General features: G+C 37.8%; 3 protein-coding genes across 5 annotated transcripts; all 3 read right to left on the bottom strand.

Moving 5' to 3' along the window:
- Positions 1-167: 167 nt before the first annotated feature.
- spns1 (SPNS lysolipid transporter 1, lysophospholipid) lies at positions 168-12,731 on the bottom strand. The gene is made up of 13 exons (XM_067476522.1): positions 12,507-12,731; positions 7,623-7,829; positions 6,038-6,103; positions 5,495-5,631; positions 5,218-5,369; positions 4,557-4,623; positions 4,248-4,390; positions 2,978-3,130; positions 2,676-2,865; positions 2,468-2,533; positions 2,102-2,200; positions 1,617-1,785; positions 168-1,108 (listed from the first exon to the last, which is right to left on the bottom strand). Exons 2-13 carry the CDS (start codon positions 7,819-7,821, stop codon positions 1,038-1,040), a joined length of 1,512 nt encoding a protein of 503 aa, XP_067332623.1. The 5' UTR covers positions 7,822-7,829; positions 12,507-12,731; the 3' UTR covers positions 168-1,037.
- Positions 12,732-14,699: 1,968 nt separating this feature from the next.
- Positions 14,700-20,013, bottom strand: nfatc2ip (nuclear factor of activated T cells 2 interacting protein). The gene is made up of 9 exons (XM_067477805.1): positions 19,868-20,013; positions 18,741-18,839; positions 18,579-18,639; positions 18,365-18,488; positions 17,973-18,053; positions 17,353-17,596; positions 17,123-17,267; positions 15,722-15,846; positions 14,700-15,635 (listed from the first exon to the last, which is right to left on the bottom strand). Exons 1-9 carry the CDS (start codon positions 19,877-19,879, stop codon positions 15,474-15,476), a joined length of 1,053 nt encoding a protein of 350 aa, XP_067333906.1. The 5' UTR covers positions 19,880-20,013; the 3' UTR covers positions 14,700-15,473.
- sgf29 (SAGA complex associated factor 29) lies at positions 20,013-26,309 on the bottom strand. 3 transcript variants are annotated; one of them, XM_067477807.1, is made up of 10 exons: positions 26,188-26,309; positions 25,487-25,588; positions 25,221-25,296; positions 25,043-25,115; positions 24,688-24,752; positions 24,404-24,533; positions 23,975-24,121; positions 23,776-23,811; positions 22,071-22,233; positions 20,013-21,174 (listed from the first exon to the last, which is right to left on the bottom strand). In XM_067477807.1, exons 2-10 carry the CDS (start codon positions 25,550-25,552, stop codon positions 21,058-21,060), a joined length of 873 nt encoding a protein of 290 aa, XP_067333908.1. In that variant the 5' UTR covers positions 25,553-25,588; positions 26,188-26,309; the 3' UTR covers positions 20,013-21,057. The 3 variants fall into 3 exon arrangements, with proteins under 3 accessions (XP_067333908.1, XP_067333909.1, XP_067333907.1); XM_067477808.1 differs by having other exon boundaries at positions 26,136-26,206; XM_067477806.1 differs by having other exon boundaries at positions 25,487-25,614; positions 26,188-26,204.
- Positions 26,310-27,938: the final 1,629 nt, after the last annotated feature.

Below are 27,938 nucleotides of genomic sequence, written 5' to 3'. Positions count from 1 at the left end.
GAAGGGCTGTGCAGAGCATGGTGGAGCATAACGAGTGAAGTAAAAGTGTTTCACTGCTAGTATAAATTCCATACTGTACCTATAATAATTACCCTGTTTTTAAAAATAAATAAATACAATTTCCACACTGTTGATGAAATATGTTGTAGAAACTGCAAACAAACACCTGAAAAGATCATTTTCCTTTAATAGCTCACAAAAAAAAAGATTCACTAAAATAAAGTCAAGTTAACAATTTTGATTATTGACAGTTATTTAAAATTTTTTTGGTGAGATCTGCCTGCCGTGACTAGAAACAGACTGTCAAGCTAGTTTCTGTCGTAGGTCTACCTGATGAAGAACAGGCCTGCGACAAACTGTTAGTCCTTAAAATAAAATGTCCAAGAATTCACATGAAACATTTTAAACTAAAGCAAGGGGATTAAAACTGTAGTAATAACCGTCACTAATGATGTAGAAGTTGGTTAGTGTTATAAATAAACTAGCTCAAACATATACATATATAAATACATGTACATGAATATGAAAACTGATTAATAAAGGTTGTGCTGTATAAGAACATACGACCGTAAGAACATACTGCCATTGTTTTCTGTGGCTGATCCCAGATCAGCATGTTTAAAGTGCAGCTGACTGCTGGAAAGATATTCATCAGGTTTATAGGTTATGTCATTTCACTCTGGGCCAAATGCTCCTGACTGTCGAATAAAATTAAACCAAATCCACAGAGCGGTTTCTGTTGCCTCAGACTCTCTTGTGCTCTTTATCAACATCATATCCACCCTGAACATTTCCAGTAAAACGTATGTTGATTCATGTCAAAAATAACATCTAAACACGAAACGCAAAATTATTTCCTGAATTCCCGGGCAAGTTATAAAAAAAGAAAGTATTGACCAAAAGGTTTAAATAAACGTATCCTAAAATGTTTCTGCATGGCAGACAGTGTCCAGAGTCCTAAAAAATGTAATAAAATAACCACAGGTCTATGTGCGACCGGGCTGAACGCAAGAAGAATGTCCAGCAGATTTCTGTCATCAGATCAGAACATTAGACACTGGTACCCGGGTGGATCGGCCGCTTTTCGGGACAACAATCGGCTCATCATCTGTAAACACAGAAACAAGAGGAAATGTATTTATGTATTCTGCCTTTTTACAGCTGAAGACAGACCAGCAGATTTTCATTTGCTACTGAGAAGCTGATTTGTGAAAATCTTTTTTTAGGCTGAAGTTGGGACACTTTTATAAATCTTGCACGTTGTGTTAAGTGACACATTTTTAATTGGCCTTTCTTCACCAGGACCTGTGACTTTTACGCTCATGCTGTAAAGATCAACTGGCAGCAGTCATAGTTGCACTTTAATTGAATTGTAAATGCTCAATTGTAAAAGCAATGATTACATTAAATTATCACAGATCAAACACTGTTCTTGTATCTACCTATACTACAATAATTTTAATACATACACGACTCTTTTCGAACAAATACAGATTTTGAAGGATTTGCAAGTCACTGTATTGTGTTGTGATTAACAATTTAGAAGGTGTCAGCTGTTTTGGAAATGGCGTTGTAGAATCAAATTTAATACAGTGACAGAAAACAGTGAGTCTCACCTGTGGCACCAAAATTCTCAGCCAGCTCACGGTCTCTTTCGATAAAGAGTGCGGTGGTGAGAAAAAAAGCCCCGCCCACCACAGAAACGAATGAGCAGAGCAGCAGAGAGAGCTGCAGAGATCGAAACTGCCAGAGGAAAGAGTCCGTCTTCCGCAGAGAGTCAGAAATCTAAGACAAGGACAGGGAACACATTTGTGACATTAACCTGTTTTATGTATATTCAACTGTCACATAAAAAGTAATGTTGGTGTTTATGTGTACTTAATGAATATATTTTGAGGTAAAAGTAGAAAAATGCTTTTTAGAGAAAGTCAGATGGGAAGATTGACATTGTGCTCCAGCTGTCCTGTGAATATGAGGCATCAAAAACAAAAAAACATAATGATACTGTTTTTGTTCTGTTCCAAACTGATTTTGTCCATCTTGTTTTGTGTGTGTGTGTGTGTGTGTGTGTGTGTGTGTGCGCATGCGGACAGGTACATACCACTCCTATCAGGTACGGACTTCCTGCATCTCCCAGTAGGTGGGAGATGACGATTTGCAGAGCCTCGGCTGTGGAGCGACGGGTGGGAATGACCACATACTGAGAAACAAGTTGAGTTTCAATGAAAACAATGACAATGAAAACACTTCAATACCAAAGTTCCCAATATTTTGTCTCTGTATTGTACTGTGTTAATATAAAGTCTAGGACTGCACCAAAACTCAAATGCATATTAAGTTTAATGGACATAACATTGTGCATTCTGAATAACTCGTGATCTTCTTCATCGCAGACAACTTAATATAATTCTGTGATTTGCACTAACAGGAGAACATTAGAATGGAAAGAAAGACACTGGGTTCTCACCAGTAGAATATCAGCCACAATGGCCCAGTTCATGGACAGAAATGTCTCCCCGAGAAAAATAAAGACCTAAGGAAACACACAGAACATGTATAAGTCAAAGAAACATATTTCCTTTAGCAGGGAAACCAAAGCAGAGCTAAAAGAAAAGTGACTATAGGATTATAGGGCATCTGTAAGTTTCGCAGTAAGAGACAATATGCAAACTCACATATGTGGCAATGGTGCTGGCCTGAGCGAAGGTGATGGCCAGGTAGAGGAAAGGTGCTGAGAGGAGCAGACCAGCAGCACAGACCAGTGGATCTGCCCTGGATGTCCTAGTCCTCAGCCGTCGACTGGCCTGCACGCCGCTGGTCACACCTAGCACGCCTGTGACGCAGGTGATGCTACCAAAGATCAGACTGAAGGGAAGCGACAGTGAAAGTGTCAGAAACAGGTGATTTTATTTCCATTTATCCTCCACCATCGTTTTTTGCAAACTCAGAATTAACAGTAATATCATGTGTGTGATACCTGTCTGAGGAGGAGCACTGGCCCTCTGTACAAGGAGGCTTCTCCCCAGTGAAGACAGCTGCTCTGAAGAGGAACGTTGGCGCCCAGAGAGCCAGAGAGCCGGTGACAAAAGCAACTGCTGTGAAGCCTAAAGTAGAAAACACAAAGCTGCGGCTGCAAAAGAAAAGGGGAAAGAAAATAAAAAATTGAATTAGGACTGAATTACTTTTTGGTGCTGCTACAGGCATGGAAGCAGAAAAACAGGCAGATGTAAATATTATTAATAGTTTGACAATGTTTTGTCATGGATCTGTGATGCATCTTAATTAAGGCATTTTCAGACAATTTGTAACACTGTTCTTTTAGTTATCGGATAAATTGATGGCATCTTATCGTTTCCGTTACACTGATGTTCCACAATGACTCAAACATGAAAGCATGGTTACAGAAAGAGCCGCAGTGCTCAAAGTATTTAACACCTGGGGTGCTGCAAGCTGCAAATAATGGTGGTGTCATGTTTCATAATAGATTAGAAAATACAGTACAATACAGTTTTTTTAAAACTCCTACAGGGCTCTCACATGCTCATGTATGAGCTGCATTCATGACATTTCTTTAGATTCATTAAATTATGTGCCGGAATCACAAAGCGAGTTCAGCTTATTCTGCCTCTCCTGTGGTTGTCTGTCTTAACCTAATGTTGAGCGTTCTGCATAGCAACTATGATGAAGCTGGTTATCAACATGTTCTGTGAAACCTAGGTTTTCCCGTAAAGGTAAGAGACTGTTCATGTGAAAGGTGCAATAGTTGAATAATATCAGCATTTGTGGCAAGTACAGTACTTGTCAAAATAATGAGGCAATGATAACAGTGAAAAAAAAAACAAAACAAAACAAAAACACACTATAGAATAAGATGCTGAAAAAAAAACTTTAGAAACAATTGTCAAACATTAAAAGAGGGGGATGCAAATTTTACAATAACCTACTTATCTTTCTTTTTATGAACTCCTATACAATTGTTACTTAAAATGATGAAATGTGCATTAATTATTGTTGATCTAAAACAAAATATTTACTCTTTTTTTCCCCCATTTCATAGTAATAGGGTGCAAACTTTATCATATAACTGTATATAAAAGGCCTTAAACAGACAGTAGATACTAGATTTCCATACACAGTGCTCCACTGAATTATGGTCAGGAATTCAATTATAGTCCTGAGTAAAGGAATTAAATTCCTGACTTTATCCAGCAGTGATTGTCATTAAATTTGAGTAAAACTGAACATACTTCTTGCTCAGGGCCAGCAGGTCTGTGAACCAGCTGGTATGGTGCAGGTGCTGCTCTGGTCGAGCTTCAATTGCTCCTCTTTTAGGCTCCTTGACCACAAACACTAGCAACAACAATGCAATAAGCCCCAAGGCAGGGGTCACCTGAAGGAGAAGAAATCGTGTCAAAGCAGTCTTCAGGACACTCATTCTTGTATAAACCAAGTGTAGCTCTAGACAGCGGATCAGCAATCTTCATGAGAAATTTGGCTTCAGCCTCAGTAATGTAAATCAACTTAGATCAGGAGAATCACAAATATCTTTGGCTTACCCTCAGAGCCCAATGCCAGTCATTTGCTGCAGTACTGACTTGTGACCCTACAATATATCCAAGACCACTGACAGAAATGAAAAAAAAAAAAGTAGATATGTTATTTTATGCAACAAAAATAACAATTTCAAATAATGCAAGAAAAGCTTTTGATACAATAAGCATACGCGCACGATATGTGTGTGTATAATTTATATATATATATATATATATATATATATATATATATATATATATATATATATATATATATATATATATATATATATATATATATATATATATATATATATATATATATATATATTTTAACATTGCTTTTTAGTTTTTGTAAATACAATGTTATCTTATGACGTCACAGATACGCAAATTGGTGTGTGCCATCACCTAGCATGTAATTGAAATTTGGAAAAATATAATAACATTATTTTTAAAACACTGAAACTTTTTTTGGTTTTGTATGTTTTATATTAATTGGGTTATATTATCTGTGCCTTTTTCTTTATAAGCAACACTCATGATACCATTTGCCTATTTCAAATCAAAATATTGTCCACAATAATCACAATATGACTTTCTCATCAAATCCTGCAGCCCCACACTATATTAATGTATAACTGAATAATCAGAAAAATTATTAAAAGAGAAGTTCTTTCCCGACCTGCCGACAGGGATGGCGAAATAAAAGACGGAGAGCATATTTGTCCTCTTCCCCTTAATATAAAGGTCAGCGATAATGGTGGGAGCGATTGTGGAGTAACTGGCCTCCCCGACTCCAACCAGGCCTCGTGTCAATAGCAGGGCCCAGAAATGCTGCAGGTAAACAACAAGGAGGAGGAGGGATTAAGATAAGAGTGTCCAAAAAAAATACAACGTTTCATATCAGTGTAATCAGGCAAGTGGAAATTAGGTCACAAGAAAAGCAACATGTCGCTCACTTCTTTTGGGGTGTAGGAGCTGGCAAGTGTCACTATGGACCAGAATGCAATGCCAAAACTCATGATGAACTTCCTGTTGTACCTGTCGCCAAGGTATCCAAACAAAGGAGCCAGGAACATGTAGCTGCAGATGAAAACTGAAACAAAACCATTGTCCAAATGTTCTTAGCAACTAGTTTTTCAAACATGATTTACATAAAACCAAATGCCTGCAACATACTGTGGCCAAAGGAGAATCACCACCTTGGAAGTTTTCCTCCCTTGATTTTTTTTAAGATTTAAAAAATATAAATTATACACTCGTAATAATTTAGGTGACCTACTTTATTTCCAGTTCTATATTATTTTTAATGATTTAGATTATAGATCAGATTAGGTGGGATTATAGGCATCTGTTTTCACTTTGACAGAAATGAGGTCTTTGTAAGTTATTGTAACAAAAAAGTTCAACTGAATTGACCATGAAAGTATTTTCTGTACATCATGCAGGAGACATTTTGCTCTTTCATCAAATACAGTAGCTTCTCAGTTTAGGGTTCTTACCTGTTTGGAGTAAACCAGACTTTTCATCATCAATCCCAAAATAATGCTCTATGTCAGGAAGAACACCTAGTGGGAGTCAAATGAACTGCATTTATTTCACATTCCTTATATATATATATATATATATATATATATATATATATATATATATATATATATATATATATATATATATATATATATATATATATATATATATATATATATATATATATATATATATATATATATATATATATATATATATATATATATATATATATACACACATACATACATATACATACACACACACACACACAAATATGAATAGAGTTGAAAATGTGAACAAGGTTTTCTTTGGGCTTATGTTAAATGCAGCAATAGTTTTACTGTAGTTTTAAATGTCACTATTTGCTCCTGTAAGTCACATGATACTTCCTGTCTTGCTCAAAGATATACACTCCAGAACTAAATCTTATGACCGTTTGGAAAATTACAAGTATCCGCATTTTTAACCAGGTAAAGTAGTGCTTCAAAATGCCAAAGGTGAAACAGGAGAAAGACACAAAAAATAAAAAGTACTCTACTTTTAAGTCTAGGCTTAAAACCTTCCTCTTTAATAAAGCATATAGTTAGTTATAGTTATGCTGCTATAGGCTTGGACTGCTGGGGGACCCACCCCCCGATGCACTGAGCTCCTTTCCTCCTCTTGACCCTCTCCTCTCCTCTCACCCCACAATTGTCACCACTGTATGTCATTAACTCTGAATTTTCTCTCCCGTAGTTGTCTTTGTCCTTCTCTGTCTCCCTCTCTCTGTCCTTTTCTGCAGGTGTCCCCGGCTTTGAAGCTGTATGTCTTCCAGCGTGCAGCTACTGGTCCTACCAACCTGCCCGATGTTTTGTTGTTGCTTTTTGTTGCTCTGTTCTTTTCTCTCTTCACTTTCCACTCACCCCAACCGGTCGAGGCAGATGGTCGTCCACCCTGAGCCTGGTTCTGCTGGACATTTCTTCCGTTAAAGGGAGTTTTTCCTCTCCACTGTTGCCTATAGCTTGCTCTAGGGGGAATTGTTGGGTTCTCTCTATACTCTTTATAATCGTGACTTTATTCTGTAAAGTGCCCTGAGATGACTTTGTTGTGAATTGGCGCAATATAAATAAAGTTGAATTGAAGAGTAGGAAATGTATTAAAAACTACATTTAAACTCAAACAGACTGTTCAGCAGCTGATTAAAAGTTTAACACCATAGCCTTATAATGTTAAAAGCTGCACTCACAAAATGCCATCGCTGCCGAGGTTGGACGCAGTAGACAGTCATTTTAAAATTTTAAAAGTTCCTTAGGGTTTTAGGACAAAAAAAGTCGTGGTAGACCAAAATAAAGTTCACCTGCCTTGAGCTGGATGATCCACGAAGACCCAAGCCGATCTTTGACCCAAATTAATGCCCTTACTGTTCTTTTTTTGGCATTTTGAAGCAATACTTACAAGCTGGTTACAATCCATCAGCACGAAATGCGAATTTTGTTCAGTAGTTTAAAAAAATATATTCAAGGAAACTCTGAAGTGACACAAGGACAGCTGAGAAGTTGCAGGTGTTGTGTGTACCTGCCACGGTGAACCTGTCCATGTAGTTAAGCAGGTTGATGTAACAGAGGATGAGGACGGTCAGCAGGGCTCGGACACTGGACACGCCACTGGCCGACTCCTCCTGTGGCCTCTGACTCACCGCCTCGCCTTGCTCCTCCCCCTCGCTGTCATCAGAGAAGAATGGCGCAGAGTTGGATGTGGGCTCATCTCGAGACATGATCACGCCTGAGCAGAGGAATGGAGACAATTTCTGTCCATTATCATTATCACCATTCATTCATTTAAAATGCCAAGATGCTTTTTAATTATATTTGAAAAAAATTGAGCTGAAACGACTGGTTGATTGAGCAACTTTCCAGGAGATAAACATAAGCTTTGTGACTGTTACATGAGGAGTAAAATAAACACGATCCACACAACATGACTTTTGTTTGTTCACATTAGATACTGCCTGTGAGATAGTTACATAGTTTCTGAACTTTGAGAGAGTGACAGGCAAGTGATCCAGGGTTCTGGAATAGTTGTGGACATTCTCTCCTATACCAGTCATAATGTAATTTAATCTCTCAGCATGATGTTTATTACCTCGCTGGGAACTGCGGTTGCACAACTCAAGTCCAAAAAGGCCTTTTGGCACAATGCAGCTTTCAAGGCTGTGTAATGTCCTTGTTATGGAGAAATAGACACATTCTCCATTTTAGCCTTAGGTGTTTTTACAGATTGCCAACCTTTATCAAGATGGAGACAACCATCCAGAGTCTCACTCAAACAAAAATAAATGCTAGAAATAAAAACCTTAAGACCTAAAAGGTTTTCTATGGTGAGCACATAATTGTTGCTCCCATGATTCACAATGTAACTGCCCACTGTTGTATGGCACAAATAAAAACACCACCAATATAACCAGCACTTTATTGTTTGAGAAAATGTTTGAGTTTAAAACTGACAAGAGGATGTTGTAGCACTGTGAAAAACTGGCAAGTCCAGTTTTGATGAATCCGTGGTGAGGATGAGACTAAACTGAAGATTGTTAGTTTTGGGCAACATAAAAAAATAACAACTTAAAGATACACTGGGAAAATGTGCCTGGGTTGGGAAATTGTCACCAACATCAGACATTTATAGACTAAATAATTATTGGGTGAAGGAGAAATGATTAAAACACCACAACACTAGGGGCAGCATCATTAATTAAATGAATCTCACACGGGAATCATCTATCAAAAGCATCCATCCATCCATTATCTGTAACAGCTTATCCTGTGTAGGATTTTAGGGGGCTGAAGCCAAACCCAGCTTTCAAAGGACGAAAGGCAGAGTACACCCTGGACAGGTCGCCAGCCTATCTCAGCACCAACACAGAGAGAAAACAACCATTCACATTCACACCTATGGGCAATTAAATGAACATGCATATCTTTGGACTGTGGGAGTGAGCGGAGGAAATCCATGCAAGCATGGGTGGAACATGCAAACTCTTATCAAAAGCATTTTCCTTATATTTGAAATATAACTTTTTACTCCTGTGCTTCCTAGCACAAGGGTTTAATAAAAGTTGTCTTAATAACTAACTAGTGACAGCTATGATTAGGTGCAGCCCAAACTACAAACCCGATTCCAAAAAAGTTGTCACACTGTACAAATTGTAAATAAAAAAGGAATGCAATAATTTACAAACCTCATAAACTTATATTTTATTCACAATAGAATATAGATAACATATCAAACGTTGAAAGTGAGAAATTTGGAAATGCCTTGCCAAATACTGGCTCATTTTGAATTTCATGAGAGCTACACATTCCAAAAAGGTTGGGACAGGTATAAGAGGCTGGAAAGTTAAATGTGCATATAATAAATAGCTGGAGGACCAATGTGCACCTTATTAGGTCCATTGGCAAAATGACTGGGTTTACAAAGAGCCTCTCAGAGTGGCAGTGTCTCTCAGATGTCAAGATGGGCAGAGGATCACCAATTCCCCCAATGCTGCAGCCAAAAATAGTGGAGCAATATCAGAAAGGAGTTTCTCAGAGAAAAACTGCAAAGAGTTTGAAGTTATCATCATCTACAGTGCATAATATCATCCAAAGATTCAGAGAATCTGGAACAATCTCTGTGCGTAAGGGTCAAGGCCGGAAAACCATATTGGATGCCCGTGATCTTTGGGCCCTTAGACGGCACTGCAACACATACACGAAAGCTACTGGAATGGAAATCACAACATGGGCTCAGGAATACTTCCAGAAAACATTGTCGGTGAAAAACAATCCACCGTGACATTTGCCGTTGCCAGCTAAAACTCTATAGGTCAAAAAAGAAGCCATATCTAAACGTGATCCAGACAACTAAGCTCAAACATACTAACATCCTTGACTCAAAACTTTTCTCATTAGCATATTCTTGTATATGCAAAATACATTTTTAAAATACAAAAATAAAACTAAAAAAAAAAAGCAACTGAATTTAATGACGGAACTTGAGTAACACATTTGAATTGCATTAGATAAAAAAGCTCTCATTAGCTGTTTTTCCTGGCAACTCAAGAGTTTTAATAACTTTCACTATGAAAATAGCAAAACTATTGGTATGAAGGCTAAAGATGTGGAGTACCTGAGCTAAAGAAGAGGAAGAGGGAAAGAAAGGAGAAGCCATGTTGGACATGACTTTCTGAAACTACAGTCATGTGGTCACTTCAACATGTTGCTCAGTGACGGACCTCATTTAAATGCAGACTTGGGGGGGTGGGGGTGGGGGGGGAACTCAAAGAGGATTTGCTGATATAGTTAATATTTGTGCATCATCAGGCAAAGACTGACCTCACAGAAACATTCTTCAAACTGGTGTTCATGTGCTAGAGGATGTGATAACGACAAGAAAGTTACTGAGCTAAAGCTGTTAACGGTCCATCTCAAAATAAAACATAGTTAAATTAAAAAGAATTTTATCTTTAAAAACAAACAAACATCTTTTCATCAATACCATAACACTGTAGACTTTATGTGTTTTATGTTTTTGTATGATGGAAATAGCTGAAAAATACCATGTTTGAGAACTGTGTACTAATGTTATCTTGTATTAAAACACTGAGCTTGAAAAATAAAAAATTTAATTACGAAAAAGAGTTAACCTCCCTTCCCAGGCCCCAGGCTAACTCAACTGTTTGCTCTATAAAATGGTACAAAGTAGTAAAAATATACATAAACATTTAACAGGGTGCGACGAGATCTCTTTAAAATTCTTGCTGTGCCTGACCATCAGCTTTTGATGATAAAACAAATGTGTAAATGTAAACACTGAACAACCTTTTTTTCTTCACCTTATCACACCTTCACCTGTTTGTCATCTTGATTTTAATTGTTAAACAGCTGGGCTGATCTGCACTTCATGTTAACTATTGGTTATAAATTGATAAAGGTTTCCTTTAGAACTGATAAGTCAATAAATGGATACACTGATCAACAAAACATTAAGCAACAACTTACCGGTCATACTTTAGGAAAAAAATATCAAATAGTACCAATTTTAGTTTGTTAAATACAAAGTGTGGGCTTTATTAAGGTTTTAGTGACAGTACATTGAATTATCGTTGATATATGTATGTGCCAGCTAAATTGAGAGACCAAAAAAGTCACCCTGGACTTAGGAGAACTGACATGGACATTTCTACAACCAACCACCTACCATTTTATAAACCAAATATTATAATAGCCACACACAAGGTGTTGCAGCTTTCATATAAAAAAAAAGTTATAGGAACCAGAAATAAGCTATCAGAAAACCTCACTTAGTGGCATTATTTAAATGCACAGCTGGAAAAAAAAGATACAACTCGGTTGACTTGAACTTTGATCAGCGAGTTCTGTTGACAAAGGGGACAGTTATCAGGATCGGATTCACAGTGCTATTTGTCTCATGTGTAAATAAAAAGCTAAAACGGATAATAAAAAGCGTGATGAACACCATTCCAAACTTCATTCAGAATTCTTTCGTTCTTTCGTTTTAGAAACTTGACTTTGCTACAAACATAACGTTAAGTGTAAATGGCTTAAAAATACAGTACACAATTTAGTGGGTTTTCTGATCAATTCGGGATTCGTGCCAAATCATTTAGAGGAAGTATACCTGCCAAAAACGGAACACTCCAGCACCAGTTCAGAACTGCGATGTTTTACTGAGCCTTTCTACAACGAAATGTTACAGCAGACCGAGCCTACATGAATGAAAACACATTTAAGAGACATTCTAAAGAATTCGGCAGCCAAGAAAAATCTGACAATTAATTTCACTATAGCGGTTTAAGAGTCAGATTTAAGAGGAAAAAGTTGCCACCCATTTAAACAACAAGCGCACAACAGGCTTCATTCAAACTTTGTTCGATTTGTGCAGCTCCCCTGCTTTTGCAGCAAACTTGTTTGGGGAAAAAAAAAAAGATAAAATGATTTTAACTATTGAGGTAGCGTTATAACATTGGCTCTTTACAGTAATAAAGTGAATGATTTTGTCAGTCAAATTAAATATATTTTTCAAAAGCAATTTGTAAATTAAAAAAATGACAAACACGGAAGAAACGCTTGTCCAGGCAGCATTTAGATTTTAATCAATTTTATATAGCTAACATTGCCCTGTTCTACAACGACCACATGTCATGTTACCTCTAAAAGATTCACCTGGTTTACCAAAGTTAAAATGGAAATATAGCTTTCACTAATTATCTGTTACAGCGATCGTTATCTGCCAAGATTGGGTGGAAGCAATTGCGAGAATAGCAGGAAATAGCGCTACATCGAAGTGAGACAGTAACAAGAGACAAAACCAAAACGATTCACTGACAGGCGAACTCCCGTCAAACTAGCCGCCGCTATCAATCAGCCGTGTGTCGCTCCGTTGCTGTTAGTTATTGTTTACCTGGCAGAGTGAGTCAGGGCGGACGCTTTTTCCTTTTCTCTCCCTTTTCCGTGTCGCACACGCGGACAAATGCTATTCAAGACCCATGTTGACTGACTGCAATAAAGAAGTTCGCCGTCTACACCGTTTGTCAAAATTACACTTGATAAAACGCTAATGTTTACTGCGCAGCACTTCAGCAATGACACTTCCAAACGGTCGCCATGATTGAAATTAATAAACTTCCGCTCTGTAGCTCACATGACTCTTCCTTCGAAAGTCACATGACAGTATCGGCTGATTAAACTAATCGGTGACTGTAGAGCATGAGTTTTATTTTTCATTGTTTCAAATATATTTTTAAGATTGTTCTTCAATGAACATTGGTTTACCATCTTAATGATGCCTCTTTTCACAAGGCACAGTAATAATCACCGTATGAAGCTTTCACTGTGAGGTTTTAACTTTGTATTCATAACATTTTCGGTGCTCTCTAGATTCAATCCATGCAGTAAGTACAGTAACTTGACGTGTCCCTTGTGCTTTCTCATATTATTCTGAGAAGGGACATACTGACTTTCATATTAAACAGACAACTGAATAAGAAGCCAATGAAACTGAAGTTCATTTGCAGAATTAAAGGGAATTTTTTGTCAGACGCAGCATATTCAAACTTAGGAAATCTAGAGAGACCATTAAAAAAAATACTAAAATGTGGTTTCTGATAACCCAGGTTCTTTAGATATTTTAAAAGCACATAGAGAAGAATGAAATTGAACCCTATTCAAGGTCATTACACGTGTGAAAGTGTAATGGTTATCCAGTATGGAAGCTGTGGCCTAGAGCTTTGAAGGTTTCCATCTCCTTTTATGTATACAATAATAATTCATGATCATTAATTAAATCTTTCTTTGTCCACTCTGATCTATAAATTCTCACAGCTCCTAAAACGGCATTATTGACAGATCTGCTTGTTTTGCTCACTTGGTAATGGCCACTCCAGGTCCTGGTGGTTTTAAATGTCTTGCAATGCAAAAGCTAGAAGGTCCTGAGTTTGGACCAACAGGATGACTTTAAGTAAGGCATTTCTGCTCCATGCCTGTGTGGGGTTCCACCCACAGTCCAACGATGTTCGTGGGAATGGTAGTTTTTCTATATGTCAGCCAGAAGGTTTGTACAGAAAATGTTTCCAAACTCCTCTTGGGAGTGTGATGGCTAACCCTGCTGCCAAACAATCCAGTACTAAATTTTCTAATATAGTACATTGAACACATTTTATTGTACAGATTATTAAATAAGTCATTTAATTTTTGTAAATTCAGTTTATTTGATGAGTTGTCAGTATATTACTTTGTATTTGTAGCGCTAGTCAAGGAAGCAGAACATCTAAATAGAAGAAGTTGACAATTGGACAATACCAAGAGCCTGTTACCTTAAGGGGGTATTGCAGTTTCTGTTTTTATGTTAGTTATGTTTTGGACAATAACTCATTATTTGCATATTATTTTTAGATTTTGTTCAGTATAAGTTAATTGAGGTTTTGTTTTTCTGTTATCCCTGGTGTGTCTTTAATCATCCGCCATAATATATGTTCCCCTGTTTTTCCAGTCTGTGGGTTAGTTTTAGTCGGGTTATATTGTGTCTGTTAGTAAGTTTGTTTAGAGATAATTTGGTTATATTCAGTTGAGCCCCTTTCACAGGCCCAATAGGTTGTTATTTGTTTTCATATTTTTGAGGTTTCCTTTTACCTGCATGCTCAGTCCCACACAGGGGGTCTCAAATTATTTCCAGGCAAGATGATATAAAGCCTCTCCAGTGTGTACTGGGTCTACCTCAGGGTTACATTAAGTGAGAACATACATTTGCAACTCTAGAACTATTGAACTATTCCTGACATCCACACAACACCGAAGATGCCAAGCGAGCCCAGCATTATCCAGACCCACTCAGCCTCCTCCCCTAAGGACATGGTAGTGCTATATTTCCTTTCTGAGCAGTCTGATGGTGTGAAGGTTTTTTCTTCTTTTAGGCCACAACCCCTCCAAGCTTTTACACACATAGCTGCTGCAGCTCTCCAAGGCCTGCTGGACCTGGTCAGCCTGTTCAGGAGACCCCAGTGGGTTCTTAGGTTACAATGACTTGAGGTACTCAAAGTATGTACATTTCTAAAATGTGTTCAGTTTATGTCAAATCTGACAGAAAATAAAGCATTACTATATTATCTTATTTTTATTACAGAGTTGAATCTACTCACTTTATTTTCAAAAACAAAAAAAGACAAACATGAATATTTTGTACAAACTCATATAAAATAAATACAATTTTATAATGATTGAAGATCTTTATACCTCTGTTATTTCTTAAAGGATGCCTTCACTGATACTGAACTTTATTCTTTTGGGTCTAGTTTGACTAGTACACGTGAATGAAGGCCATGAAATTTCCCTCTGACGTCTCTATAAATAGCAGAAAAACGTTTTTCAGCAAGAAGCCGAGAAATCTTTCAATTGATGGTCAGAGGGAAATTTGAAAGCATTAATGTACATTTACACACTAAACTAAAGCCATAAAGCAAGTTGAAAATCGGTGAAGTCACTCTTTAATTTCATTTTGAATGGCATCTTAAAGTATAGTACTAATTGAATCACAATTGTATTTTTATTGTACATTTTTTACAAAGTAACAGTTTTTGTATAAAATAAACATTTATAAAATGATTCAGTGTGCCTACACTGAAAGGGTTCCAACCTTTGTTTCTGTCTCATATGTGCCTGGTGGATATGCTCCTGTTTATAATCAATCTACAGTAAGTGTACACAGTGGCTGTGTACCAGTTTGTGTTTTACTCATGCTTTACATGGGTAAATGCAGCCTGAAGTATAGTTTTATGTGTGAAGTTTATTTTCCTGAGTTTTGCACATTTAAACAGAGCTACATGTGTAGCGTGGAGTCTGAACAGAATCTGGAGTCTGTGTAGACATGAAAGGCTTAAGTCCAAACTTCAATTATATCTTCGTCCTCCATGTTTAGCTGAGCTGGTGTCTGGCTGTGTGTTACTTTGGAACCATCAAAGTGGAAGCAGACCTTTCTCTGAGCGACGGCAGACATCTTGGATAAGTACTGGGTGAAAATGGGGCCCAAGGGTGCATCCTGAAACACAGTTAGCATGTTATGTTTTTGTCGTGCTACTGAAGCCAACTCAAAACTGATGATGGGAGAAGAGAGAAGCCACCAACTCTGTGCAGAGAAAACATCTGTGAAGAGTCTCTATCTTTGCCCTGCAGTCTAACAGTGATGTTGCTGCTGCTGGTGCTGTCATCAATAGCTTCACTTCTTTCTTCTGCTGCCATGACAACACAGTCTGCATAGAAAAGAAGAAAGTTTTTTTTTTTTTAAATTAGAATTTTCTTTAGCAGTCTGGCCATTTTCAGAGATGTCATTCTATGCTAAATTTGAGCTTGAAACTTAAACTGTTTTTAACATGTTTAGCATCACTGTTTTCAGCAGGAACTCAGCCGATCGAGTAGTTTTCAAGCTATGCCCAACTGAAGTGTTTTCACTGGAGCTAATCCATTTATCGATCAATCATCTGTGACTGCTTACCTGAGGACCTTCTAGCTGTGAGACGGCAGCTCTAACTGCTCCACTACCATGCTGCACACTCAAGCTAATTTTTTGCCACTAATGGGATGCAGTTGAGTAGTTTAGTCACAAGGATCATGCCTTGGCTCCCCCTGGTGATGTAATGACAAGTTTACTTGGTCCCAGAGTAAATGCACCAAATCATGATGTAAATTATGTGAATTCAAGACCCTTTACAGAAAAATACAATTAATAAACTGATAACATTTTTAAAATGACAATTCACAAACTTTTCAATTTCCTCAAAATGTGTCAAAAAGCTCTTGAAACACCTAGTCACAAATCAGATCTGGTAAGCTCAATGCCAAACAGAAGTTTGATACCTACAAAAAAGTTTTTGAATTTTTTTGTTTTGTTTTGTTTTTTGAAGCCTAAATACAATCGCCAGAAGTAAGAAGATATTGTTAAGCTATAAATGAACTATATCATGGTCGCCTGACACATATAAGTTAAAAGAATAATCACAAATGGGGTATTGGTAAATTTTATGTTGTGGAATAAACCGTGAGAATCTCTTGACCTTGTGACAGGACAAGGGAGCCAGGAGTACAAAAATACTAACTTAGTCTGGGCACTAGAATGTATTCTCATGTTTGAGAAATAAATGCTGAAACTAAATTCATAACATGACAATGTTGTGATCTAAGTTTCTATCATTCCATTAGTTCTACTAATATCTAGTAGTAGTAGTAAATTCTCATCCGTACAAATGTTTTTTTTCTGTTCAAGGATGATAACTGGGACAAGGGATCAGTTGTTTAATCATTAATGATCGGATGCTTGTTGTTTTACAGTACTTTTACAGTTTACTATCATAACCTGTCAATTAAGATTTGTGCTGTTTACAGATTTTATTTTAGAGTTGTGTGTATTCTTAGGACCCCTCTAGGGCCTTACAAGGAAACACTGTACATGTTGTGATGTATGTGGCATTAGCTCATGCTATGTACTTGCTGCTACACTAACAAAAACATTTTTTATGTCGTGTGACCCACCTATAATATCTGCAATGCCAAGGCCGAGCTCACTGACTGTAGAGTATGTTGCTAGCTCCACGTCCTCTCTCAACAACAGGAGGCGAGAGGGTGGGATGTTAAGAATGATGGAAAGCTTGGTCACCACATCGCTTAAAGGAGTAGACTAAAAAATAAGAATGCAACAAACAAAACATGTTGCTAAAGAGGAAAATTGTATTTAATATTAAATTATTTCTCTCTGTACGTACAGACAACACAGGGATCTTGTGGACATCCGGTCTGCAGCGGATCTTGAGAGGGATCTCCCGAACCGACGAGCTGTATTGTGAACTCTGTGAACCAGAGTCAGAGTTAATAAAAATGACATCCTCATCATCTTGCCCCCCTTTCAGTTTTGGAGATGAAAGACCTCGTGGACATCTGGACCTGGTTCTGTTTTGACACTCAGGAGAGAGGAGGGAGTTAACCGCACGGAGCTTCTTGTCGATTTCACTGAGGGAGACAAACACACAAACATTTAAAACTACCTGTAATTCAATGTATGATTGTTTACACACTAACTGACACTTAATGCACTAATCAAAAAGTTTAAGTATCTCTAGTGCTTTATATTTCATATTACTGGCATTTTATCAGTATTATTATTGTTACCATTATTATTTATCTAATAATATTGTTCGTCTCTAAAGTTTTCCTTTTGGTGTAGAGCACTTTGAGCTTAACGTAATACACAAATTCTGCTACATAAATACAATATATTAACAATCTCCACCACCAAGAAAACTGTAAAAGACAAGTGGATATCAACTGATAGAGGGAAAAAAAAAAAGACATGATAAAATGATTTGAACTAATACAGCAAACTCACTTGAGCTTTTTTTTAACCTGTCTGGATTGTTTCTGAACCGGACTCTCTGGAGGTGGTGGAGATGGGCAGAGAACGGTTTCTCTGAAATATAAGCATACATACACACATACATTAATAAACATGAAGAAAATTAATTAGGTAATCAAATTCACGTTACACTTATCCTTACAATCTTTGAGTTTGACTAGTTGCTAAAACATTTCTGTGTGGAGGAGAATTTGGAATAAATCTAATATTAGAATTCACTGAATTTAGCTGTGAAGCAAGTGCTGATTTAGTGACTGATTACATCAGCAACTGAATACAAAATTTGGAAATGTAATAATTCACTAATTTAATCTGTGTAAAGAATGAGCTAGTTCTGAGTCATTAACAGGAGCTTCTCCACTTACTGTGTTTTCTTTTCCTGTTTGTTTTCCGCATTTTCTGCTTCATCCTCCTCAGAGTCGAGGAGGACGACAACGGCTGTTTCTTGAGATGGAAAGTCTGAATACAAGCTGTCATCTGCACCAACGTCTAACCAAAGAAAGACACAGTCAGGAAAATCACCAGCTCCCGATTCATTTTCATCCTCATTACATGCAAAAACTAAAACTCTGTCCTTACCTGCATTGTCCTTTTCAGTGAACACTGCTGCCATTGGCTTCAGCTGCAGACTGCTGTTTACCTGAAAACAAAAACATTCAAATAATTTAAACTGCACAATTTGAATTTCAGACAAGGTTAGAAAATCCTGTTTCAGCTCACCACTGAAAAAAGGTGTTATACCTTGTTGGAGTAGACGGGTACTGGGACAATTGCTGAAGGGTCGAGGATGCGTCTGCGTTTGGTTGGAGGCTTCACAGACTGCACCTCACCACCTGATCCCTGAGGAACAGACAGCATGTATCCTCAGCAAACTAAACTAGAATGTGTGTATGGTTGTTCATGTCCGCTTTGAAAGCCCAATAACGTGAGCGGAGATTAAGAAGCCAGGAAAACAACTTACAATAATAACACAAAATCAGTCCCCAGTTTGTGTCAGGAAGTGACTCATAGATTAACAAAATAAAACAACAGTAGCTTAAAAAAATGTGTTTGCTTGCATTTGTCTATCACGAGTCGATGAGCTTTTACCAGCTAAAGTTAAGCCTTAAGCCTCCGTGGTTTAGCTTTCTTATTTTTGAAACCTTGTTGATGGAAACAATTTCTATACTTTCACGAAATCTCCGTTATATTATGCCAACCGTCGTCTCACAGCAGAGTTTGCTTCAAGAATTCCGGTTTCCTCCCACAGTCCAAAGACATGCACGTTAGGTCAACAGGTGACTGTCCCTGTGTGTCAGTGTGGGTGTGAACGGTTGTATGTTATGTATGACTGTATGTAAAGGGTGTAACCCACCCACCAACTGGACCAGCCCCTTCCCGCGACTCCAAACAACTTAAAGCAGCTGACTAACGTGCTTAAATAATGAGGTTCTTCGTTAGCGTGAATTGCCTCCATTTGGTTACACATCAAAGTGTCATGTTTTCACTGTCGTTTTAGCCTAGAAATAATGAAACCAAAGGGATTAGCGGTGACGTTACCAGCGCACGTTTTGCCTGTCAGCTACGACTTTAGAGATTTTTGTTTGGAAAACGGATTAACCAGGTTAACGTTAACTAACGTATGTTAGCTGGGTTCGCCGACTCACCTTTTGGCCCAAATGTATAACTGGCTAACGCTAACTTAGGTGATTCTAACGTTACAGATATTCAGTTAGTTTGATGCGTTTCTGTGTCCCGTCGCTATAAAAAGTTGCCTTTCCACCGTTGCTGAGTCTATAAACGTTTCCATTATACTTGTTTTCGACAGCATTGTGCAACTACCGAAAATGTTTTTACCATTAAACCAGTAGCTTTGTCAAAACACTCACCGCTTCTGCCATGTTTGTCGCTTTCCGCGCGTTGCTGTCGCCTTCAGGGGCTATGGGACATCATATGACTCACTAGAGGATTTTTCCACCGCCTACTGTTGCATTCAGGATCTATTGGGAAAAACTACATTCTTAGAACGTGAAGTCAGGTGTTCAGGTCTGCTTTAATTCATGAAAATAGGAGGCGGTATGCTCTTAATAGATCAGATATTTGAAAATCAAATTGCAAAGGGTACTTGTTCACAAATCCCTTCCAACTTTTTTTAAAACTTGCTCTCAATCTAAAATTCCCAACATTTCTTTGAAGGCCAGGATCCAACAGTCTTCATTCATACAACAATAGGAATATCGGCACACGGTGTAATCTCCTGACCGTCAGTCGTTTCCTATGGACAACTACATCTTTTTCACGCTAGTCTTTTTCTGTTTCAAAGAACAATTATTAGACATAAAAGCAAAAAAAAAACAAAACCCAAAAAACATGAATTTTAGGACTTCAAATTGGACCCTTCATGGCAAAAGAATGAAAGAGCCTTCAACTACAGCAGCTGGATGTAGATTTTTTTTGGACTTGCACTGTTCTTGTATTGCTTTACTGCCCGCAAAGTATGTAGTAATCTTCAAAGCATACCGTTTTAATCTGAAACTTAATAATACATGCACTTTGCAAAAGCAATCATCATGCGATTTTAACCCAAGTCACCAAGCATTTTCCCCAAGTGTTCCCTAAAATTTGCATCATTTTTTGTTTCTGATGTTCCCCACCACCCACATTTGTTTTTATATGTTTACATTTCAGTACCTAATTGTTAGGAAAAAAAAAGCACTTTTGTTTTTGTGCGAATACACATGCACTTTATTTTGTAATTCTTTCCTGTGTGAACACACCACTACATACTTGAAACCTATAATTAAGTTCTCTTCATTGTTCTGGGTGTAGTTCTGACAAGTAGTTATGGTTAAGTCTGATCAGAGGGTGTTTCTGCTGGATGAATTACATATGATTCCACAATCATTTAATCATGTCTTATGGAACTGCTACAAAATGCTTTGAAACATAAAGCTCACATATGACAAACATCTTTTTTTATTCCTAAACTGAAACCAGTGCCGTTTCAAAATGTAATAATGCTCCAAAAGAAGCCTCAATGTCTTTTGGTGTTAATTTGGTCTTGATATCCAGTTGTCCATCATTTCTTCTTGTTCTCTTTGCAGGCGACCACATACCGCTGAGCCACATTGAGAGGAGGGGAATAACCGTCAGCGTATGACGTGTCCTCAAACAGCACAGAGTAGTCATCCTGAGGCTGCAAACACATGTGCTGAGGTTAAAGGCTGCAAGATCATCTTACTGTCAGTTTGCTTGTTTCCTACTTCATGAAAATATGGAGGTGGACCCTGCTCTGTTGTTTGATTGTGCAATTTCAGGAAAATGCCAAAGTATTTTATCCAACAACAGCTTAAGAATGAAATCTTCAGGCATTAAAAAATATCCAATTCCAAACACACCAGGCATTTATCAGAGGTTGTTATGGCTACAAACTGACAAATTTGGAAAACAGGGATGATCTAAATCTCTCCACCTGAAAGCTCACATCAGTTAAAGCAGCTGTAATATATGTTTTTATATTAATATCGTTGAAAATAATAATGTAAAAAATGTATATGGTATTGATGAACCTACATGCATTGCATTGTGTGCGTCAGTGTTACTTCATTAATCTTTTGACTTCCTGCAGCAGAGCCTACGCTTTTTTTGTTTTTCTGCCATTTGGAGTCCAGTGCTCCACTGCATTTATATTTTATTTAGCTGGTCTTGAATTTCTCAGTGTTTCCTTTCAGTTTGTTTCAGAGTCCTGTGTGTAAACTCAGATTTTTTACCTATGCTAAATATGAACAATTTCTGCAGTTTAAGAACGTGACATGAATCCCACCAAGACTTTTGTTAGTACTTTAAATGAATAAACAAGTCGTAGGAAGATATTGGTGAATTACATCCACGGAGCCTTATGACATTAAATCTGTGATCTACATTGGCTCTAAAAGCTCTGAAATTTGTGTTGTCAGACTTTCGACTTGTAGCTTTCTTTTCTTTAACATCCTCAGTTTCGTTGCCTACACTGCACCTTCACACAGTTGTGTGCAGTTGCTCAGAAACTTGTCATGTCAGAGCAGACTGTTTTTCACCAGCCTATTGTCTCACCCTGTGTGGTGGGGTGTGGATGAGGGCCCGGTAGAAGCAAGTGGTCTGTGGGTAGAGGGCGAGCACCAGCTGATCCTTACTGAACAGGGCCTCGGGGTCGGTCTCTGGGTTTGCTTTCCACTGAGGTAGAGGGATGATTCTTCGTCTGCTCAGAGTGTGTCTCCTGATTACACAAATACACAATTTTCAGACAGAGAAAATATTTACCAGATTTATTCTGAGCGGGGGGGACAGTCTGATGTTATTCTGCAAGCCTCATTTCCATAAATTAAATGTAATAAAAATCTAAAATTTGTAATTTGTCTATTTGCTTGAACCTTTATTTACTTCACAAAAGTACAAAAACTTTAAATTTTGTTACATACCCATCTTATGGTATTTTGCAAATATAAGAAAATTATGACTTTGATGCCTGCAACACTTTAAACAAGTATGGAAAGAGGCAAAATAAGAATAAATTGGCTGTTTAGTTGATAACAGGCGAGGGTATCCTAAATGGGTATAAAGGAAGCATTCACCAAAAGCTCTACCTTTGCAAGAAAAGATGGAACGTGTTTCACAAATTTGTAACAAACTTCATGGGATAAGTATTAGTCAGTTAAAAAAATAAATCTCAAATTGGGACTGCAAAGAATTCAGATCATCATCCTTTACAGTACATATGTAATATTGCCAAAATATGCAATTCTCCTCATTGTGGAAAAGCCAAGGGGGGGAAATCCCTAATGAATGTGTGTAAACCTTCGAGCCTTCAGAGAGGATTGTATGAGAAACTGTTCTGCCAGTGTGATGAATATAACCACACTGTAGTCTGCAGATTTTTTAAGAAATACCACCTGAAACTCTGTTACACAAGTAGAAACCAGTAACTCAATTCTGTGAATAAAATCTGCTGAGTTCTATAGGCCTGGACTCATGTCAGGTGGACAGAAAGAAAGTGGAAATATGTTCTGTGGTCAGACAAGTCCAGGTTTGTTCACAGAAAAAAATGGTCTTGTTCTCAGTTTCCATCTAGAGTGATATCAGTAAAGGTGCAAAGCCCGGCATCTATGATGGTGTGGGCGGGAATCAGTGCCAATGGCTTAAGTTACTTGGATATGTGTGAAAGTACTATCCTTGTGGATTTTAGAGAGATATATGGTGTCTTTGAGGCAGAATCTTATCCCAAGAGGCCAGTTGGTATTTTAGCAGGACAATAAACCCTCATTCTGCACATGATTCAACAGTGTGGCTTTGTAGACACAGAGTGTGTGTGTGTGCTTGACTGGCCTGTCTCCAAAATAGTCTCCCATTGAAAATGTTTGCCACGTCATAAAGAGAATCAGATAATGGTGACCACAGACAAACATTGCTCTGTGCCAACTTTTTGAGTGGGTTGCAGGTATCAAACTTTAAATTTGATTTTATTTAGAAATGACAATTACATCTGATGAGCTGCCAAAAACTGCATTTGAACATCACTACAGTTCACAGACAAACTAATATAGTATAGTATAGTAAGTTAAAACCTGAAATAAACTACATTAGTGATCTAAACAAAATAAAAATGGTACATTGGAAAGATGGGAGCATGCACTACCAGAGAAAAGAGGTAATTGGTAATAGTAAATGTGTGTGTGTGTGTGTGTGTGTGTGTGTGTGTGTATATATATATATATATAAATATATATATATATATTTTTTTTTTTTTTAAAATAAAACTCACTCTTTGCCCTCTTCGTCAATATCGTCCACTTCATACCTGGAGGGAGTGATGATGAAAAGTTATATATGCTGGAAACACTCAACTAATTTCTGCAGAGTCGACACTTTCATCATATTGTTGGTATGTGGACTAATTTACTCAGACTACTTACTGTGTGGGGGCAATACCCTGGTGTGTCTTAACTGTATAATGCACTCACTTGTTAGTGGAGTGGTTGTAGCTGACCACCTCAGCCAGGATCCACTGCTCGTCTCCATCCACAGCTTTTACCCTCGCCGCAACTTTGTCGCCCTGTTTGGCGACATAATCACTGCTGGCTGGAGTCGCTCCACACAGAGGAGGAGGACTGAGGGTGGTGAACACACAATGAGAATACATTTAAATTTTCTTACTTTTTCAAGACCCTAAATGCAAACCAATACATGTCTTGAAAGGGGTTAATGTAGAATATTAAGGGGTTATTACATATGGAAATTGAGGTCAATGTAAAAGAACTGATTGCCTGCCAGTTTGAGGTACATGTATATAAATAAACAGGACTTAAAATAAAAACTGTATATTGTTATATTAGTCTAAAAATTGCAGACTCAGCACTGTCTCCTAAATGTGGATGGGCAGTGGATGTTACCTCTCGCCTGGCTTTCCGATCCACAGGGGAAGCGTCATGGCGGACTGCTGGAGTAGTGTCATCAGGACGCCACGCCTCATTGTCTTCCTGGGAGGGTCACTGTCACTGTAGACTCCCGCCATCTTAGCAGCTGCAAAAAACAAACAATCAAAACAGAAATAAAGCAGAATATTAACATTTAACACATTAAAATCAGAAAACATTGTTACAAAAATCTGTGAGCAGATCTTTAAAAAAAAAAAAAACCTTTTATGAAATTAATGTCCAAATACTTTTTCACTTACCTATTCTCCTCTCCTCCAACAAAGATTTGATCTCTGCAATTTTATCAAGTGCATGACGTAGGATGCTGTGGGAAATACAAGAAAAACTGGAACATTATTTATAAACGCCGGCAGCTTTATAAAGTGCATTTCAAAATCCTATCTGGAAAGGATTACAAAGAATTGTACAAATATGGAAAATACCAAAATACTCCATAGACATCTAGTGAATAACAGTGTGCAGATTCCAGTGAACAATTGCATTTAGCAGAGAATCAGTCATTTAAATCTTTTATACCTTTCATTGTGAACATGTCCATGCAGAGATTAATGTATGCTGTTAAAATGGAAAGAAAGTAAAAAATTGACAACTAACCTACACTCTGCTTCAGCATCTGCTTTGGCTGTAGTGTACAATCCCCTCAGTTTGGTCCGGTAGTATGGCGAAGCTGGGGAAGACAAAACAAAAAACAACCCAAACTGTGGTAATGAAACACCGTCATCCTCACGTTGTATTAGAAAATTCAAATAGTGACGATGATGTGGCGACTAACTTTTATTTTCTGTCTGCATCCTCTCGTGTGTTTTCTGGATGTTGAGCAGATTGTGTTCACTGCGTGACCGCTCCTCCTGAAGATTAATGAATTTAGTTAACTTTATGTTATTTGAATAACTTTTTTTGAATAACTGATTGGCATTATTTTGCTGCACAGCTAGATAAAGCCAACTTTGAGAAGTTACACTGCTGCAGTGATGCAAGCAATGTGCTGGAATAATTCACTTGATTACACTAAACAGCTCCTCACGGTCTCTAACTTACCTGGGTTTGTTTGATGAGCTGATGAAGCTCCGTGAGCAACTCGGCAATCTTGGTATCAGCTGACATCTTCGAACCTTTTTTTGAAGATCTTGTTGCAACTGTCTACATACAAAGCTCTTTTAAGAAATCTGCCCGTTCAAGTGGAAAGGAGCAATGTTTAGTTCTAGAAGCAAGCGCGATCAATAGATCAGAGGAGCATAAAAATCGTAATAATGTTTAATCATTTCATTATAATTGCGCGTAGGATGAAAACCGATCTAGAAAGTGCATTTGGGTGGTTTAGAGCTATGCTGTATTTGGTTATGTTCCCTTAATCATACTAAGACATCCCTGAATTTAAAGATTTCTACAGCGAGCGATATGCCCGCGCCGATATGATGTATATATCTAAACTAAAAGCCGGAAATGGTCTTATCCTTGTTTAAGTAAGGGTTGCAAAAATTCCAACGTTGTCTTTACAATTTAAATGAGTCAGTAGTTGTAGACTGAGTTAGCAACTGGTTTGTTCCGCTAACATTAGCAAAGTTGTTCGCTGAATCGTGGGATTTGTCCGCATGCAACAAACAATTTCCCTTGTATATTTACACCATAACAGCTCGACACACAAATGCGTTATTCTTCGTCTAATAAATTCACTAAAGCTTTTTACCGGTTCAGTTTTTCTGTTTATTTATTGGCGACTAGCTAACGAAGCGAATTACCTTCTTCTTCAGTGGTATTCAGACGCCGGCGAAACACTCTTCCGGTACACACCGCCACCAGGAGGAAGGGAGGGGAGCTACAAGTGTGTGTAGGTGTCTGTGTTCTGTGTGTATTCGGGTACCATTCTATTGTGGGGGCCAGCTTCCTTCTTTTTTCTTAATATTTCTATTAAAATGTATATACCCCCACTCACCGTATCAGAATTTATAGAACAATGACGTTAATCACCTCAATTATCTGTTTATAAAAGTAAGAAAACCTACAACCTAATGGTCCTATATTACTAATTCTAGTTATTAAATCATAATACACGCTTATTAGACCAAGACATTAGCAGGAATAACTTTGGGTTACCATGTTGTGGAAAGTCTCACTCTAGGACAACACTTTTCTTTAGCACAACTAAATAGAGAGAACAAAATAATATGTGAACTGTTGACAGTGTGAGCTATTTTTACAGCTTTTAGTGATTTAAAGTTCCTCTTCTGTTGTTTGAATAAAGATTCTCTTGCATCAGCAAAGTTAATCCTATGCCCATTGCACAGGTTCTTCACCGCAATTGTAAAACCCACTTGATGGGTTGAAGTTCCCATGTACCCTAATGTCATGTACAAGCTTTGCTGTAGACCAGTTGGCAAATAAACATCCTGTGAATTAATGATTAACGTCTGCTGTGCTATGATGGTCATGCCTAAAGCCAAGGCCTGTGAATATGTTCACAAATTAAAAGTTTATTTAATTATTTTTAAATGAGTTAAATGTGAAATCTCACTAAAAAGTGTGAGCATTGTTCATTAATTGAAACTAGGAAAGTGTGTTTACAATGGTCGGCAGTTCAGTCAGTGAAAATCAGGCTCTAAAGTGGATCAACTGATAGATATCTCACCTGTAACCTGGTTTCGCGTGCTGTGTGTACACTGGGTGCTTTACACGCTGGAAATGTGTTTGTGTGCACACGCCGCGTTGCTCCACAGACATATGTGAGGACAGGCGTTAACAGCTCAGCTCATATTTCTGCAAATATTTACTATGCTGCAGTCTCCCAGTCAAACTGGAGGAAAGGACAAAAACAAGACTTATCCACAGATTAATATGGCAATAAAACAGGAAATATCCTGTAATCAGTATAAGAAACACTCCTGCTGTATATTCATAAACAGCATAAATAAACAGAGAGTGAGTTGGCCATAAAATTCCTCCTCCTCATCTTGTTTCCATCTCTTCTCAGGCACTAAGGGCTGTGTTTATGACATGCAATGACTCAGTGTGCCTGGAGCCTGATTTTCCCTCTCTCCCCCTGCCAACAGTAAATTCTCTTCAGCCTGCAAACAGCCATGTCACACTCCCAAGGAGGTTTTCACTGAATTTTCTAGACATGAGGAGAAGTCTCTGCAGGAGGAGCAGAGTCTCAGCTGCTGGTTCCAACAGAGATATGATCCAAAAACAGATGCTGCCTGTTTTGCACTGTGCTCCTTGACTTGAAGTGAACTCTGACACATTATGAGTCATTACTAAAGTCATGAGATGATGAAACTCCTCTTACATTAAAGCAAGATCCTTTTATGAACTTGTCGCATAAACAGTCCTCCTTGCTGGTTTGGAAATCTAGCTGTGATAGTACTCCGTACAGACTATTTACTTTTTGAAGTATCTTTCCCTTCACTTTTATCCCCAGTGTTAACAGTGGCTATTGCTCAGGAGGCAAGTAGATAGCTCACTTCCAACTCATTGGAAAACAGAAAAACATAGA

This window comes from Channa argus, chromosome 15 (assembly GCF_033026475.1).
Source record: "Channa argus isolate prfri chromosome 15, Channa argus male v1.0, whole genome shotgun sequence".
NCBI classification, from domain to species: Eukaryota; Metazoa; Chordata; class Actinopteri; order Anabantiformes; family Channidae; genus Channa; species Channa argus.
This window is presented reverse-complemented; position numbering and strand designations above follow the sequence as displayed.